The 19032-nt window shown below is 40.6% G+C and overlaps 1 protein-coding gene across 1 annotated transcript in view; it reads left to right on the forward strand.

Annotated features, from left to right (window-relative positions):
• oxsr1b (oxidative stress responsive kinase 1b) overlaps nt 1-19032 on the forward strand; it is a 119411-nt gene that overhangs the window by 86031 nt on the left and 14348 nt on the right. The window contains exons 8-11 of the mRNA XM_061964888.2: nt 560-693; nt 3756-3804; nt 13762-13827; nt 13892-14014. Coding sequence (XP_061820872.1) covers nt 560-693; nt 3756-3804; nt 13762-13827; nt 13892-14014 — 372 coding nt within the window. The remainder of the gene's footprint in view (nt 1-559; nt 694-3755; nt 3805-13761; nt 13828-13891; nt 14015-19032) is intronic.

A 19032-nucleotide genomic window follows, 5' to 3' on the forward strand; every position in this document is an offset into this window, starting at 1 on the left:
ATGTCAGGTTCAAACACCGATGACATCTATTAAACAGACAAGAAGCAAGGAATCATGCAGAGACAGAGTTAAATTTTGCTCAATGAGGAGAGACGTTCTGGGCTGTACTCTAGTTACAGAAACAACCTACGCTCTAAAGTCCAGCCCACGTGCTCCTCTGAATTTGGGAGGTCCCTGGTTACATCACTGAGGCTGCTGCTGAAGGAAGGGGGGTAATCTCAGCAGCCCCAGTTAGACACAGTATATGACTATTCATGAAATGCAAATGTTGGGACACTCGTGATATCGCCCTGTCTCTGCTCTATCTGCGTCACGGCACTCGATGTTCGCCCTTGGCAGTCAGTTCTGGACACAAACACTGATACGAGACGACTCGCTTTGCACAGATAGAAAAGTACAACTTCAGCACAATTGATAATAACTATAGCAACAGCCTTTAAGCATAAGAGTTGTGTGATAACTTACACATAATTATTCCAACACACGCCCCTAGTAGGACGTGTGTGATGTCAGCTGCCAGTTAAGGACTATTTCAATCAAAGCTCTGCGGTGCGTTCAGGTGTTGATGCTGACGCTGCAGAACGACCCCCCCGGCCTGGAGACCGGCGTCACCGACAAGGAGATGGTGAAGAAATATGGCAAGTCCTTCAGGAAGATGATCTCCATGTGTCTGCAGAAGGATCCGGAGAAGAGGTGATTTGAATAAATATTTGCTCAACACCACACATTCCTCATAAGAATCAACGTAAACATGATCCTCAATTTACGAACTTAACTGATTCTTGACCAGGGTTTGTAAAGTAAGAGGTTTGTTTGTATAGTGAAGTTACTTTATTCAAGACACCAAGTAAATATGTATAATGGGTTCCAGCATACTTGCCAACCCTCCCGGATTTTCCGGGAGACTCCCGAAATTCAGCGCCTCTCCCGAAAACCTCCCGGGACAACATTTCTCCCGAAAATCTCCCGAAATTCAGGCGGAGCTGGAAGCCACGCCCCCTCCAGCTCCATGCGGACCTGAGTGACGTCAGGTGCGCAACACCACGTAAATCGTTGGCCAACCAAAAAGTAACCCCAGTACGCTATAGCGAACATTCACCAGAAGATGGCAACAGACAAACATAGATAACTCTATTACATTATTCCCCTTTTAGAAATGTATAGAAGTTACTCAAAATAAATAAACAACCCAACCAAAAAATACAGCAGCTCAATAAAAAAACTGTACTTAAGCCACATTCTTTTTTTTTTTTTTAGTACTGAACTCTTAACCCTCATTTGTAAAAAAAATAACATGCTTATTATACAAACAGTATTTGTACACCTTTAACACAGATTTTTATACTGTCTTCAGAGATTCCGTTTTTTTTGGTGGTACTCGAAACCTTTCTGGGTACCTGCGAAAGGGTGTTCAGCATGGTTAGAAAAATAGTGACAGAGAATAGAACAAGGATGGACAATTCAACCCTTAACTCAACAATGAGTAGATGAGTGTTATGTGTGTGTATATGTGTAAATAAATGAACACTGAAATTCAAGTATTTCTTTTATTTATATATATATATTGTGTATATATATATATATATATATATATATATATATCCATCCATTTTCTACCGCTTATTCCCTTATATATATATATATAATAAAATAAATATATATACAGCTAGAATTCACTGAAAGTCAAGTATTTCTTATATATATATATATATATATATATATATATATATATATATATATATATATATATATAGGTAAAAGCCAGTAAATTAGAATATTTTGAAAAACTTGATTTATTTCAGTAATTGCATTCAAAAGGTGTAACTTGTACATTATATTTATTCATTGCACACAGACTGATGCATTCAAATGTTTATTTCATTTAATTTTGATGATTTGAAGTGGCAACAAATGAAAATCCAAAATTCCGTGTGTCACAAAATTAGAATATTACTTAAGGCTAATACAAAAAAGGGATTTTTAGAAATGTTGGCCAACTGAAAAGTATGAAAATGAAAAATATGAGCATGTACAATACTCAATACTTGGTTGGAGCTCCTTTTGCCTCAATTACTGCGTTAATGCGGCGTGGCATGGAGTCGATGAGTTTCTGGCACTGCTCAGGTGTTATGAGAGCCCAGGTTGCTCTGATAGTGGCCTTCAACTCTTCTGCGTTTTTGGGTCTGGCATTCTGCATCTTCCTTTTCACAATACCCCACAGATTTTCTATGGGGCTAAGGTCAGGGGAGTTGGCGGGCCAATTTAGAACAGAAATACCATGGTCCGTAAACCAGGCACGGGTAGATTTTGCGCTGTGTGCAGGTGCCAAGTCCTGTTGGAACTTGAAATCTCCATCTCCATAGTGCAGGTCAGCAGCAGGAAGCATGAAGTGCTCTAAAACTTGCTGGTTGACGGCTGCGTTGACCCTGGATCTCAGGAAACAGAGTGGACCGACACCAGCAGATGACATGGCACTCCAAACCATCACTGCTGGTGTAAACTTTACACTAGACTTCAGGCAACGTGGATCCTGTGCCTCTCCTGTCTTCCTCCAGACTCTGGGACCTCGATTTCCAAAGGAAATGCAAAATTTGCATGGTTGGGTGATGGTTTGGGGTGCCATGTCATCTGCTGGTGTCGGTCCACTCTGTTTCCTGAGATCCAGGGTCAACGCAGCCGTCTACCAGCAAGTTTTAGAGCACTTCATGCTTCCTGCTGCTGACCTGCTCTATGGAGATGGAGATTTCAAGTTCCAACAGGACTTGGCGCCTGCACACAGCGCAAAATCTACCCGTGCCTGGTTTACGGACCATGGTATTTCTGTTCTAAATTGGCCCGCCAACTCCCCTGACCTTAGCCCCATAGAAAATCTGTGGGGTATTGTGAAAAGGAAGATGCAGAATGCCAGACCCAAAAACGCAGAAGAGTTGAAGGCCACTATCAGAGCAACCTGGGCTCTCATAACACCTGAGCAGTGCCAGAAACTCATCGACTCCATGCCACGCCGCATTAACGCAGTAATTGAGGCAAAAGGAGCTCCAACCAAGTATTGAGTATTGTACATGCTCATATTTTTCATTTTCATACTTTTCAGTTGGCCAACATTTCTAAAAATCCCTTTTTTGTATTAGCCTTAAGTAATATTCTAATTTTGTGACACACGGAATTTTGGATTTTCATTTGTTGCCACTTCAAATCATCAAAATTAAATGAAATAAACATTTGAATGCATCAGTCTGTGTGCAATGAATAAATATAATGTACAAGTTACACCTTTTGAATGCAATTACTGAAATAAATCAAGTTTTTCTAAATATTCTAATTTACTGGCTTTTACCTGTATGTATGTATGTATGTATGTATGTATATATATATATATATATATATATATATATATATATATATATATATGTGTATGAAATACTTGACTTGGTGAATTCTAGCTGTAAATATACGCCCCCACCCCGACCACGCCCCCCACCTCCCGAAATCGGAGGTCTCAAGGTTGGCAAGTATGGGTTCCAGACTCCACCAAAGTCCATGTTTTATAAAGCTTTGTACACTTTGAATACATATAGGGCTCCCCCTGGTGGGGAAGCTGTTGAATTACACTTGCGTCAAAACGATGACTCTAAAGCACTGTTTTATATTTCTTCTTTTATTGCTGCCGTATCATCACATATAATGTTTATTTTACTGTCAGTAAAACATGTTTGTCATCCTCCACACCATTTATTTGCCTTTCTGCTTCCCAGGCCGACGTCCTCCGAGTTGTTGAAGCATAAGTTCTTCACGAAAGCAAAGGTAGGCGACCGAGTGGATTTATCACAGCTCCGTGGGGTTCACTTGATGAGTTACGGTCTGCGAATGAAGACGCTGCCGAGTTTAACACAGCAACAACGCAGGCAGGAAGTGAAACTCCTCCCACTTCCTGTCTGACAAACAAACGTGTCTGACGCAGCGTCGCTCGCATACTTGACCAGCGTTGATAGCGGGGCATGAGCAGTTGGACCGGAGAAACCGGACTGCTGACTCAGCGCGTCACACAAGCCAAATCCAGCTTGAGGGCCAGGACTTGCAATACCTCAAGTGTACAGCAGAGGGTGGCGTCGTAGCAACACTCATGCTGCATTGGAGGACGCTGGGAAGATTTGCAATTGCAATGAAACCACACAAACACATATTTTCCATATGCAGTGAAACCTCGATTTACGAACGTAATTTGTTCTTGAACAGGGTTTGCAAATTAAAAGGTTTGTGTAGTGAAGCAAATTTCACCATAAGACCAAGTAAATATGAATAATGGGTTCCAGACTCGACAAAAGTCCATTTGTAGACTTTGAACACATATTTTCCATAAGCAGTGAAACCTCGATTTACGAACTTTATTGATTCTTAAACAGGGTTTGTAAATTAAGAGGTTTGTATAGTGAAGCACATTTCTTCAAGACGCAAAGTAATTATGAACAATAGGCTCCAGACCCGACAAAAGTACATTTTTTAGTGAAGCTTTGTACACTTTGATATTAGCCTACTATCAAAATGACTTTAAAAGTCTTATATAAGTGTTATAATGAAGACAACACATGATGTGTCTATAATAGCCTACTATCAAAATGACTTTAAAAGTCCTATATAAGTGTTATAATGAAAACAACACATGATGTGTCTATAATAGCCTACTATCAAAAGGACTTTAAAAGTCATATATAAGTGTTATAATGAAAACAACACATGATGTGTCTATAATAGCCTACTATCAAAAGAACTTTAACATTCTTATATAAGTGTTATAATGAAGGCAACACATAATGTGTCTATTATAGCCTACTATCAAAAGGACTTTAAAAATCCTATATAAGTGCTATAATGAAGACAACACATGATGTGTCTATAATAGCCTACTATCAAAAGGACTTTAAAAGTCTTATATAAGTGTTATAATGAAGGCAACACATAATGTGTCTATAATAGCCTACTATCAAAAGGACTTTAAAAGTCTTATATAAGTGTTATAATGAAGACAACACATGATGTGTCTATAATGGCCTACTATCAAAAGGACTTTAAAAGTCTTATATAAGTGTTATAATGAAGACAACACATGATGTGTCTATAATAGCCTACTATCAAAAAGACTTTAAAAGTCTTATATAAGTGTTATAATGAAGACAACACATGATGTGTCTATAATAGCCTACTATCAAAAGGACTTTAAAAGTCATATATAAGTGTTATAATGAAGACAACACATGATGTGTCTATAATAGCCTACTATCAAAATGACTTTAAAAGTCCTATATAAGTGTTATAATGAAAACAACACATGATGTGTCTATAATAGCCTACTATCAAAAGGACTTTAAACTTCTTATATATGTGTTATAATGAAAACAACACATGATGTGTCTATAATAGCCTACTATCAAAAGGACTTTAAACTTCATATATGTGTTATAATGAAGACAACACATGATGTGTCTATAATAGCCTACTATCAAAAGGACTTTAAAAATCCTATATAAGTGTTATAATGAAGACAACACATGATGTGTCTATAATAGCCTACTATCAAAATGACTTTAAAAATCCTATATAAGTGTTATAATGAAGACAACACATGTGTCTATAATAGCCTACTATCAAAATGACTTTAAAAGTCCTATATAAGTGTTATAATGAAGACAACACCTGATGTGTGTATAATAGCCTACTATCAAAAGGACTTTAAACTTCTTATATATGTGTTATAATGAAGACAACACATGATGTGTCTATCATAGCCTACTATCAAAAGGACTTTAAAAGTCTTATATAAGTGTTACAATGAAGACAACACATGTGTCTATAATAGCCTACTATCAAAATGACTTTAAAAGTCTTATATAAGTGTTATAATGAAGACAACACATGATGTGTCTATAATAGCCTACTATCAAAAGGACTTTAAAAGCCCTATATAAGTGTTGCAATGAAGACAACACGTGTCTATAATAGCCTACTATCAAAAAGACTTTAAAAGTCTTATATAAGTGTTATAATGAAGGAAACACATAATGTGTCTATAATAGCCTACTATCAAAAGGACTTTAAAAGTCTTCTATAAGTGTTATAATGAAGACAACCATTGATGTGTCTATAATAGCCTACTATCAAAATGACTATGTGTTGCAGGCTGATGCAAAAATTTGTTGTAATATTTATTCGACACATTTTTACAATACTGGAAAACATTAATAAAACTTCTCAGAGGGTGAGATAACTCCTGGAAATGACCATCTTAGAATGGCCAAAAGTATAGATGTGTGTGTCCAAGTTAAAGGAAACGTCTTATTCAAAAGGATTTATTACAATCTCTGCAAGCTGGGTAATGTTTGCTGTGGTCTGGAACAACACGGCACACAAACAACTATCAGAAATTCAGCCAATATTACATACAGATAATGTGTCATGAGACATGCAATTATACATTAAATACACAGAGGACATAAGTAAAGGAAATTCAATCATCTCAAATATACCTACAAATGAGGCATAATGATGCAATATGTACATACAGCACGCTTAACAGCATGTTAGCATGAATTAGCTTGCAATCATGCACTGACCAAATATGCCTGATTAGCATCAACAAGGATCACCTTTGTGCATTCACGCACAGTATAAAATGTTTGGTGGACAAAATGAGACGAAGTGGCATAAAACACGTCTTACTTTCGGAGAAAGTTGCACATGTAAACAAACAATGGTGAGTTCAAGCGCCACTAAAATTAGTAGGACATATACTGTCATTAGTGAAGGAAGGTTTGTGTAATGTTTGTCCTACAGAAAACATATTCAAACTAGGGCTGGGCGATATATGGAATATGCTCGATATATCGCGGGTTTGTCTCTGCGCGATATAGAAAATGACTATATCGTGATATGGGAGTATATGTTCTCACGCAGTTGCTTTTAGATGCGGGCATTACACTACACTCACTCTTTCTTGTCTCTCCTTCTCACAGAGACGTAAAACAAGCGCACCTTCTTACATACGTCACATACTGTCGCGCGTGCAACGTCATACGCCCTCGCGGCGCAGAGAGGTAGCGGCATGGGTAACGTTAGCTGTGATGCTAGCGGAGTGGTGCGAGTGGTAATACGAGAGAAAGAAGGTGCGAATCTGGTAACAAATGAAGGAAGGAGAATTCATTCCTAAGAAAAACAGCACTGGGTCCATCGTCCGGTGGTGGTTTGGCTTCAAGCGGGAAGATGTTGAACAGACAACCCTAATATGTCAAGTATGCGTTGCTACAAAAAGTAGCATCACTGCTAATTTGTAGCATCATTTGAAAAGTCACCCGCTAGAGAATGAAGAGTGCTTGAAACTCTGCATGTCAACATCTGCCGAAGCAACAATTTCCAGATCAACACCGTATGAAAAAAACAGTCAACAGAAGGAGATAACGTCCGCAGGAACCTACCACATAGTGAAGGACATACTCTATTTGATTTCCTATTATGCAGCTCATTTTTATTTGACACTTATTGAAATATCTTCTGTGACATCATGCACAAAAGTGCACTTTATTTGTTTTAAACTATTGTAGTGGCGTTCTGTACAAAAAGTGCACTTTAATTTAGTGTTGTCTTAGTGCACAAAAGTGCACTAATAGCTTGTTTTAAAATGTCTCTGACAATCTTGCACTTTCTGTTTTGGAAATGACATGAATGTTTGTGCCACTGCTTAATAACTGTTTAATAAATACACTTTTGCTCAATTGACTAATGTCATGAAAGTTTAAAAGTAGCATATATTAATGCAGTATGAAGAAGAATGTTTTAATGTAGACACGTAGAATCATCATTCTGCTGTGATTATATGCAACAAGTGTTCATTCAAGGCTAAGGCAAAATATGGAGATATACACTATATTGCCAAAAGTATTTGGCCACCCATCCAAATGATGAGAATCAGGTGTCCTAATCACTTGGCCCGGTGTATCAAATCAAGCACTTAGGCATGGAGACTGTTTCTACAAACCAGTGACGTGCAGTCACTAGAGGCAGGTGACGCGGGGCCTCACCTGCCATCATGGAAAGAAATTTTTTTTAAAAAGAAAACATTTTTATTAAATTGTTATATGTATCCAGTGATCATACTATAAAGTTATTTTCCATTCAACTTCACCAGTTTTAGATTATTTTTATTCAAAATCGCTGAATTTTCACATTTGCCGTTCAAATACTGAGAAGAGACGGTGCGGTGAACAGCAGCCAGTCGAGGCAAGTCACTCAGTGCCTCAACATGGACGGACTCGGCTAACTGCTGGCCTGCTGTGCAGTGAGACCGTATTGCTATATGAACTATATTATACATTTCCATAGTTTAGTTAGCTGAGGTATATAATGTACAGTGTATTTTGTCAACAACTGTATGTGTGTAAAGTATTTCTTGTGCTGAGCGATCATAAAACGGCTGCAAAAGACGCACTGGCTGAGGCTCGCCTCCTGCACCCCCGCCGTAGAATGCACGGCAACCCCTGACGGGAGTGTTATATCAACTAAAGCCCACACTTAAACTTTCCACGTGCAAGATTGAATCTATTTAAAAAAGTTATTTCATAAGAAGCCAAAAAGTGCAAAAACAATAATGTTTGTGTTGGAGGAGTTGTGAATGACTGCAGGGCCACAACATTAGGTACACCTGCAGTCTGCAGGTGTATCTAATTCACAACTCCTCCAACATGAACATTATTGTTTTTGCACTTTTTGGCTTTTTATTAAATAACTTTTGTAACCTATTTTTATGGGCTTTCCTCTTTGTGATGTTAAGTTCCTGTTATGCGCTGTTATACAGTATATGCCTTGAGCTCTTATTTTGAAGGCGCTAAGAGCGGAATTTTGACACGTTGGAGTGGAGCGGAAATTTTTGAAAGAAGGTAATAAAGTGGTCCTCGTGTAAACTGGAGCCTCCGTGTTTGTTATTTTGTAGTTTCATACAGTATAGGCGACATTTATAAACCCTCGGTTACACTTTTTTAAATAGATTCAATCTTGCACGTGGAAAGTTGAAGTGAGGGCTTTAGTTGATATAACACTCCCGTCAGGGGGTGCATTAATCCAGCACAACAGCGGCGCATTTATAAGTAAAGGTAAGACCATAATAACGTTTTTTTTATTAAATGTGCTTTTTTGTGTGCTACAGTTTGTATGTGTAAAGTTAAAGTTAAGTTAAAGTACCAATGATTGTCACACACACACTAGGTGTGGTGAAAATTGTCCTCTGCATTTGATCCATCCCCTTGTTCACCCCCTTGGGAGGTGAGGGGAGCAGTGGGCAGCAGCGGCGCCGCGCCCGGGAATCATTTTTGGTGATTTAACCCCCAATTCCAACCCTTGATGCTGAGTGCCAAGCAGGGAAGAATGCTGGTATGAGCTTTTAAACATAACCCGTTAACTGCTGCCAATCAAATGGTGAATAAGATACTCTTTAGGGTTCATATGTTTGTAAATCTGACTGTGATGAAGTCAGTGCCTCACCAGCCATCAACCTCACCGCACGTTACTGCTACAAACATTTGTGAAAGAATGGGCCGCTCTCAGTGATTTCCAGCGTGGAACTGTCATAGGATGCCACCTGTGCAACAAATCCAGCCGTGAAATTTCCTCACTCCTAAATATTCCAGAGTCAACTTTATTATAAAAAAGTGAATAATTTGGGAACAACAGCAACTCAGCCACCAAGTGGTAGGCCACGTAAACTGACAGAGATGATGGTGAAGCGCGTAGTGCAAAGACTTTCTGCACAGTCAGTCGCTACAGAGCTCCAAACTTCATGTGACCTTCCAATTAGCCCACGTACAGTACGCAGAGAGCTTCATGGAATGGGTTTCCATGGCCGAGCAGCTGCCATACATCACCAAGTCCAATTCAAAGTGTGGAATGCAGTGGTGTCACCACTGGACTCTAGAGCAGTGGAGACACCTTCTCTGGACTGATGAATCACACTTTTCCATCTGGCAATCTGATGGACCAGTCTGGGTTTGGAGGTTGCCAGGAGAACTAGGGATGTCCCGATCCGATATTTGGATTGGATCGGCCGCCGATATTTGCAAAAAAATGCGTATCGGCAAGGCATGGGAAAATGCCGATCCAGATCCAGTTTAAAAAAAAACTCCGCTCCGTGTTTGCCAACGCACCTATTTAAATAATACATTCCACTTTTCTGCTGCTCCCTAATTTCCGTTCCGCATTTTCCAGCACACCTTCAACACATCCACAGGTCTGTGAATTCTCACGCAGTTGCTTTTAGCTGCTGGCATTACACGACAGGCTCTTCTCACTCTTTCCTGTGTCTCCCTCTCACAGACAGCAAGCGCACCTTCTTACACACGTCACATACTGTCACGTCATACGTCACATACGTATACGTCCTCCCCGAGCAGAGAGGTAGCAGCATGGCTAACGTTAGCTGTGATGCTAGCGCAGCCGTGTGACCAACGTTCTCTCTAAGGTGCGCGCTTGTGCAATTGCGCACTGTTTAAACGTCCTCTGCGCATAGCAATTATATGCCACGCACAAAATCTAATAAAAAAATAAGCGCATAACAATTTTCGACACACGGACACAACAGAGAAAACAGTTTTCGTCATCATTGTTCAAATATTGTGACGTCTGTTGAGACGCTTATCTCCATTCGGTGCCACACGCCCACACCATCAAAATGCTAAGGCAAAAATTTCCACATCAACACCGTATAAAAAAATTAGTGATTTTTTTAGTTGTGATTTCCTTCTCTGCATGAACGTTTAAAAGTAGCATATATTAATGCAGTATGAAGAAGAATGTTTTAATGTAGACATGCAAGCCTTGAAAGAAAATGTTGAAAATCAAGACTACATTTCCTGCAAATGGGTGCATTTCTACCCTATATTTTAACTTTAGATTTATTCTCATATCAAACTCTTTTGGCTGTCTTTTTGACACTTACATCCGGCGCCCTCCTCCACACCCTGGATTATAAATAATGTAAATAATTCAATGTGATTATCTTGTGTGATGACTGTATTATGATGATAGTATATATCTGATAGTATATATCTGTATCATGAATCAATTTAAGTGGACCCCGACTTAAACAAGTTGAAAAACTTATTGGGGTGTTACCATTTAGTGGTCAATTGTACGGAATATGTACTTCACTGTGCAACCTACTAATAAAAGTCTCAATCAAAACACATAGAATCATCATACTGCTGTGATTATATGCATCAAGTGTTCATTCAAGGCTAAGGCAAAATATCGAGATATATATCGTGTATCGCAATATGGCCTTAAAATATCGCTATATTAAAAAAAAGGCCATATCGCCCAGCCCTAGTTCAATGATGCCATTTCTGTTTGTCATGTATAATTTTGTCTATTTTGTGTTTATCCTTGAATAAACAGGTCAGTTTCTTGTTACCAACCATTGTGTATTATTCAAACTCCCCTAATTCAGCTGGCTAGTTGTTATCAAGAGTACTAAAACCCTTTTCAACATGATTCTGACAACTAAGTAGGCTAAATAACTTTAAACTTTAATACATGCTCGGATAGGCCATTACCGGTCGGTGTCGGTCAGTATCGGTATCGGATCGGAAGTGCAAAAACAATATCGGTATCGGATCGGAAGTGCAGAAACCTGGATCGGGACATCCCTAAGGAGAACGCTACATTTCGGACTGCATTGTGCCGAGTGTGAAATTTGGTGGAGGAGGAATTATGGTGTGGGGTTGTTTTTTCAGGAGTTGGGCTTGGCCCCTTTGTTCCAGTGAAAGGAACTTTGAATGCTCCAGGATACCAAAACATTGTGGACAATTCCATGGGATGGCACTTAGTATGTGAGTAAAGGCAGGTGGCCAAATACTTTTGGCAATATAGTGTATATTGTGTATTGTGACCAGGGATGTCCCGATCCAGGTTTTTGCACTTCCGATCCGATACCGATATTGTTTTTGCACTTCCGATCCGATACCGATACTGACCGATACCGATACTGACCGATAATGGCCTATCCGAGCATGTATTAAAGTTTAAAGTTATTTAGCCTACTTAGTTGTCAGAATCATGTTGAAAAGGGTTTTAGTACTCTTGATAACAACTAGCCAGCTGAATTAGGGGAGTTTGAATAATACACAATGGTTGGTAACAAGAAACTGACCTGTTTATTCAAGGATAAACACAAAATAGACAAAATTATACATGACAAACAGAAATGGCATCATTGAAACTAGGGCTGGGCGATATGGCCTTTTTTTAATATTGTGATATTTTAAGGCCATATTGCGATACACAATATATATCTCGATATTTTGCCTTAGCCTTGAATGAACACTTGATGCATATAATCACATCAGTATGATGATTCTATGTGTTTTGATTGAGACTTTTATTAGTAGGTTGCACAGTGAAGTACATATTCCGTACAATTGACCACTAAATGGTAACACCCGAATAAGTTTTTCAACTTGTTTAAGTCGGGGTCCACTTAAATTGATTCATGATACAGATATATACTATCAGATATATACTATCATCATAATACAGTCATCACACAAGATAATCACATTGAATTATTTACATTATTTATAATCCAGGGTGTGGAGGGGGGCGCCGGATGTAAGTGTCAAAAAGACAACTAAAAGAGTTTGATATGAGAATAAATCTAAAGTTAAAATATAGGGTAGAAATGCACCCATTTGCAGGAAATGTAGTCTTGATTTTCAAAATTTTCTTTCAAGGCTTGCATGTCTACATTAAAACATTCTTCTTCATACTGCATTAATATATGCTACTTTTAAACTTTCATGCAGAGAAGGAAATCACAACTAAAAAAAATCACTATTTTTTTCATACGGTGTTGACGTGGAAATGTTTGCCTCGGTGATGGTGTGGACGTGTGGCACCGAATGGAGATAAGCGTCTCGACGGACCTTACAATATTTGAACAATGATGACGAAAACTGTTTTCTCTGTTGTGTCCGTGTGTCGAAAATTGTTATGCGCTTATTTTTTTATTTGATTTTGTGCGTGGCATAGATTTGCCGTGCGCAGAGGACGCTTGAGCAGGCGCTCACCTTAGCGGCTGCGCTAGCATCACAGCTAACGTTAGCCATACTGCTACCTCGCTCTCTGCTGGGAGAGGGCGTATACGTATATGACGTATGTCGTGACAGTATGTGACGTGTGTAAGAAGGTGCGCTCGCTGTCTGTGAGAGGGAGACACAGGAAAGAGTGAGAAGAGCCTGTCGTGTAATGCCAGCAGCTAAAAGCAACTGCGTTAGAATCCACAGACCTGTGGATGTGTTGAAGGTGTGCTGGAAAATGCGGAACGGAACTTAGGGAACAGCAGAAAAGTAGAATGTATTATTTAAATCGGTGCGTTGGAAAACACGGACCGGAGTTTTTTTAAAAACTGGATCTGGTTCGGCATTTTCCCATGCCTTGCCGATACGCATTTTTTTGCGAATATCGGCGGCCGATCCGATCCAAATATCGGATCGGGACATCCCTAATTGTGACATGGCCTAAAAATATTGAGAAATTAATAAAAGGCCATATCGTCCAGCCCTAATTCAAACTAAAAATACATTTTGTCCCTCATCTTTTTCCATTTTCATACATTTTTGAAAAAAAACAAATTTTTGTCTGCAGGTGTGACACAAAATGAAAAATGAAGCGCTGGTACATATTTGGATGATTACGTGGATGATAAAGTAGTTTCCTCTGTGACAGACTCATGACTACCTTCTGGAGAAGCTTCTCCATCGGGCTCCCACGATAACGGAGCGCTCCAAAAGGGTAGGCGCCGCTCTTCTTCCCGCCAACGGCCGTCCTTCTCATTGACGCCGGCGTGCTCCCACAGGTGCGCCGCGTGCCGGGCTCCAGCGGGCGTCTGCACAAGACAGAGGACGGCGAGTGGGAGTGGAGCGACGACGAGCTGGACGAGGAGAGCGAGGAAGGCAAGGCGGCGGTGGCCGCCCTGAGGGTGAGTGCGGCCCGAGCGCGGCCTCACGTCACGTTTGTCCTCGCTCGCGTCAGCAAGTGTCCCGTGTGTGCGGCATCTCACCTGTGTGTGTGTGTGTGTTCTGTTTGACGGCGAAGGAGCAGCAGGTGAAGCATGTCGGCGCCCCCCGCCGACAAGTGCGCTTCTCCTACCCGCTGGAGCTTCCTGCGCCCAGGGTTGTTCACTTGCCGCCACGATACAGATGGCGTTCCCCTAACGAGGAAGCACTCTCACTAGCTAGATAATAATAATAATAATAATAATAGATTTTATTTGTAAAAAGCACTTTACATTGAGCAAACAACCTCAAAGTGCTACAGTTTATTAAAAAAAAATATTAAAAAAATTAAAAGATAATAAAAATGAAAACTAGAACAGCCTAAAAGCTAGAACTAGTATGCATATATCTAAAAAAAAATTTTTTTTTAAAAGAAGTGTTTTTAAGCCTTTTTTAAAAGCATTCACAGTCTGTGGTGCCCTCAGGTGGTCAGGGAGAGCATTCCACAGACTGGGAGCGGCGGAGCAGAAAACCCGGTCTCCCATTGTTCGTAGCTTTGTCCTCGGAGGTTGGAGGAGGTTAGCCTGTCCGGAGCGGAGGTGTCGTGTGGAGGATTTGGGTGCGAGTAGTTCTTTGAGGTAGAGGGGGGGCATTTCCATGGAGGCACTGGTGGGTTAGTAGGGAGACTTTGCATTCAATCCTGAGTGGAACAGGAATTGGTGTGATATGGTCGTATTTCCGCACTCTCATCAGGATCCTAGCAGTAACTATTCTGTATGTATTGCGGCTTCTGGATGTTTTTGCTGGGGATCCCGACAAGAAGTGCGTCGCAGTAGTCTAGCCTTGCAGTAAACACAAACTTTAGAGCCAGGAAGGCGCAACGTGAGTGCGGTCAAATCGCAGAGTAATGCTTACTCCAGCTCTCGGTGCACGAGGCGCAATTATCTATTGAAGGCGCTGTTTTACAGAGTCCTCTACTCCGGTGGGCTACCTGGCTCGTAGAGCAACGATAACTAACTCTGCCAGCCTTTAGCACCTAATGGTGAAATACAGACGGTGGTCCGCATCAGCCCCAAAATGTAAGCACTAAGGGTGAACAAAAAATGGATTGAATCGCGATTTTTATTCATCTTGATTACAAAATCGATTAATATTTTCAGAAAATTATTAAAAAAAGAAAATATTTCTTATTAAAATAATAATAATAATTATGCTTTTTTTCCCCTACACTTTGAACCCAGCGGCTAATAAAACGGTGTGGCTAATTTATGGATTTTTCTTCGCTGACGGCCATAATGCAAATGGTTACAAAAAAAACAAATAAGCAAAGGCGCTAAAACGGTGTGTTATTGTTTGTGCTATGGCGCCATCTTTTGGATGAGTTCGCTCACTGCAGGTGCTGCTGGGTGAATGGGAATCAAAGCTTTGAACCGGAAGTTCCATCTTCTAGCCGTCCATAGCGTAGCTACTGGGATGGATTCTTCATTCATCACTCCAAGCCATACTTGCCAACCTTGACACCTCCGAATTCGGAAGATGGGAGGGCGGGGTTTGGTGGTAATAGGGGGTGTATATTGTAGCGTCCCGGAAGAGTTAGTGCTGCAAGGGGTTCTGGGTATTTGTTCTGTTGTGTTTATGTTGTGTTACGGTGCGGATGATCTCCCGAAATGTGTTTGTCATTCTTGTTTGGTGTGGGTTCACAGTGTGGCGCATATTTGTAACAGTGTTAAAGTTGTTTATACGGCCACCCTGAGTGTGACCTGTATAGCTGTTGATCAAGTATGCATTGCATTCACTTATGTGTGTGTAAAATCCGCATATATTACGTGGCTGGGCCGGCACGCTGTTTATATGGAGGGAAAGCGGACGTGACGACAGGTTGTAGAGGACGCTAAAGACAGTGCCTTTAAGACACGCCCCCAATACTGTTGTCCGGGTGGAAATCGGGAGAATGGTTGCCGCGGGAGATTCTCGGGAGGGGCACTGGAATTCGGGAGTCTCCCGGGAAAATTGGGAGGGTTGGCAAGTATGCTGCAAGCAATGTTTATAAGTTTCACAATATTACTAAAACAAGTCTTACTTACTAAAGAGTCCCACGTGTGATGTCTGTAGGAATGTTTTCACGCACATTTGTACGTGATATCGTAATGTAATCAAGCTAGCGTCGTTAGCATTAGCTAATATGCCAACACGTTTACTAGTGTCTGTGTTAGTGTTATTAACTTACGTCGGCAATCTTTTTGTATTGTTTCAGTTTCGCAAATTCCTCCTTAAATTCACCAAAACGTCACCGTGGAGTTTTACAATATAACTACAACAAGCCTTACTTACTAAAGCGTCCCGTGTGTGATGTCTGTCAGTGTTTTCAAGCATATTTTTACGTGCTATCGTTATGTAATGACGCTAGCGTCGTTAGCATTAGCTAATATGCTAACACGTTTACTCGTGTCTCTGTTAGTATTATTAACTTAGAATGGCATTCTTTTTCTATTGTTTCACTTTCACAAATTCCTCAGTAAATTCACCAAAACGTCACTGTGGAGTTATTGAGTCTGTTTTGCTGAATGGAGAGTTAGCTCGCGCAGCCAGTGGGTCTATGACCATGACTTCTGTTTTGTTTGATCTGCCATTTTACTGCCGTGTCAGAGACACTGTTTGGAAACAATATTTCTGTAGGAATAACTCATTTCATGACGTATATATCTGCGACTATATGGGAAAAAATGTTTTCCTCTGAAATTCAGTGGGTGCGACTTATATACCGGTCTATAGTCCAGAAAGTAGGGTAAATTGACTGTATATTCATATATTATTTTACTGTTACGAAGGCAGCCTTACCTCAATGAAGGCTAGTTTGACCCGCTGTTCTCAAACGTACACACGGTGACGTAGGCAAGCAATGTTCACTGAGAGTTGTTCTTCCTGGAAGCCATCTGTATTTGTTTGGATCCTCTCTCTTCTCTTATTTTGAAACTCCTATTAAAATCACATCCAATCAGTTGCAACTTGCACTTACCGAATGGTTTTGTTTCAGTTGTGCTCTGCTTTGCCGTCAGCAACATGTCGGCAAACTGGACCTGTTGTATTCGAAATCAGTGCGTTATTGTTTTGTGTGCGCTCAACTTACTAACGAGGCCGGCCTTCAAAGTGCTCAGTTTGCCCTCATGTCGGACTGCAAGGTGCCTGACTAAAACTTTCCTCCTTTGCTTGCTGTTTGATCACATAACGGTGTCAACTAAATGTAGACGGGAACCTTTCTTATTTCCACTTAGTTTAGTCGTCACACACACACACACACACACACACACACACACACACACACACACACTTTAAATGAAAACAAAGCAGGCAGGACTAGAAGACACTTAACCCTTGGGGATACCGGGACCTTTTTTGGGTGGCACTGGGAGCAGGTGGGTAAAGTGTCTTGCCCAAGGACACAACGGCAGTGACTAGGTTGGCAGAAGTGGGGATCGAACCTGGAACCCTCAAGTTGCTGGCACGGCCAGTCTACCAACCGAACTATGCCGCCCATCCAAGCATTTCCCTTCGAAATACGTGCAAATCCTATTAGAGTTGTAATTTGACCCCTCAACCACTAGATACCCCCAGAGTACCATCTAGTCATAGTAGACACAGTTGCCTTGACAACCATGTCATAAAAGTGATGTTGCTATGGTGACATCAGAGTCGTGTGCTCACAGAAATATCATGCTTTTATTGATTGTGTTTTTGCCTTAAAAACTGGTTTTCTTTGACATAAAAGGGCATAAAACAAACCAAAAAACATCAACTTCATATCGACTGATGGATCTGAAGTTTATACAGAGATTTAAGGGCTGAAAGTTAAAACTAATAAAAATAATAGATATGACTTTTAAGACTTTCTGGTCCCCGGGACCTTGAACACTCACTCACCCCATCTGGGAGATCCCCAAGGGTTAAACAAGGGAGGCCTTTGACTCTCCTTTAACTTCCTGTGTGTCCTTTACCGCCTGTGTGTCCTTTACTTCCTGTGTGTCCTTTACTTCCTGTGTGTCCATTACTTCCTGTGTGTTCTTTACTTCCTGTGTGTCCTTTACTTCCTGTGTGTCCTTTACTTCCTGTGTGTCCATTACTTCCTGTGTGTCCTTTACTTCCTGTGTGTCCATTACTTCCTGTGTGTCCTTTACTTCCTGTGTGTCCTTTACTTCCTGTGTGTCCATTACTTCCTGTGTGTCCTTTACTTCCTGTGTGTCCTTTACTTCCTGTGTGTCCTTTACTTCCTGTGTGTCCTTTACTTCCTGTGTCCTTTACTTCCTGTGTGTCCTTTACTTCCTGTGTGTCCTTTACTTCCTGTGTGTCCTTTACTTCCTGTGTCCTTTACTTCATGTGTGTCCATTACTTCCTGTGTGTCCTTTACTTCCTGTGTGTCCTTTACTTCCTGTGTGTCATTACTTCCTGTGTGTCTTTAACTTCCTGTGTGTCCTTTACTTCCTGTGTGTCCTTTACTTCCTGTGTGTCCTTTACTTCCTGTGTGTCCATTACTTCCTGTGTGTCCTTTACTTCCTGTGTGTCCTTTACCTCCTGTGTGTCTAACTTCCTGTGTGTCTTTAACTTCCTGTGTCCTTTACTTCCTGTGTGTCCTTTACTTCCTGTGTGCCTTTAACTTCCTGTGTCCTTTACTTCCTGTGTGCCCTTTACTTCCTGTGTGTCCTTTACTTCCTGTGTGGCTTTAACTTCCTGTGTGCCTTTAACTTCCTGTGTGTCCTATACTTCCTGTGTGTCCTATACTTCCTGTGTGCCTTTAACTTCCTGTGTCCTTTACTTCCTGTATGCCTTTAACTTCCTGTGTGTCCTTTACTTCCTGTGTGCTCATTACTTCCTGTGTGTCCTTCACTTCCTGTGTGTCATTTACTTCCTGTGTGTCCTTTACTTCCTGTGTGCCTTTAACTTCCTGTGTGTCCTTTACTTCCTGTGTGTCCTTTACTTCCTGTGTGCCTTTAACTTCCTGTGTGCCTTT

Source organism: Nerophis lumbriciformis, linkage group LG07 (assembly GCF_033978685.3).
Source record: "Nerophis lumbriciformis linkage group LG07, RoL_Nlum_v2.1, whole genome shotgun sequence".
In the NCBI taxonomy this organism is placed as follows: domain Eukaryota; kingdom Metazoa; phylum Chordata; class Actinopteri; order Syngnathiformes; family Syngnathidae; genus Nerophis; species Nerophis lumbriciformis.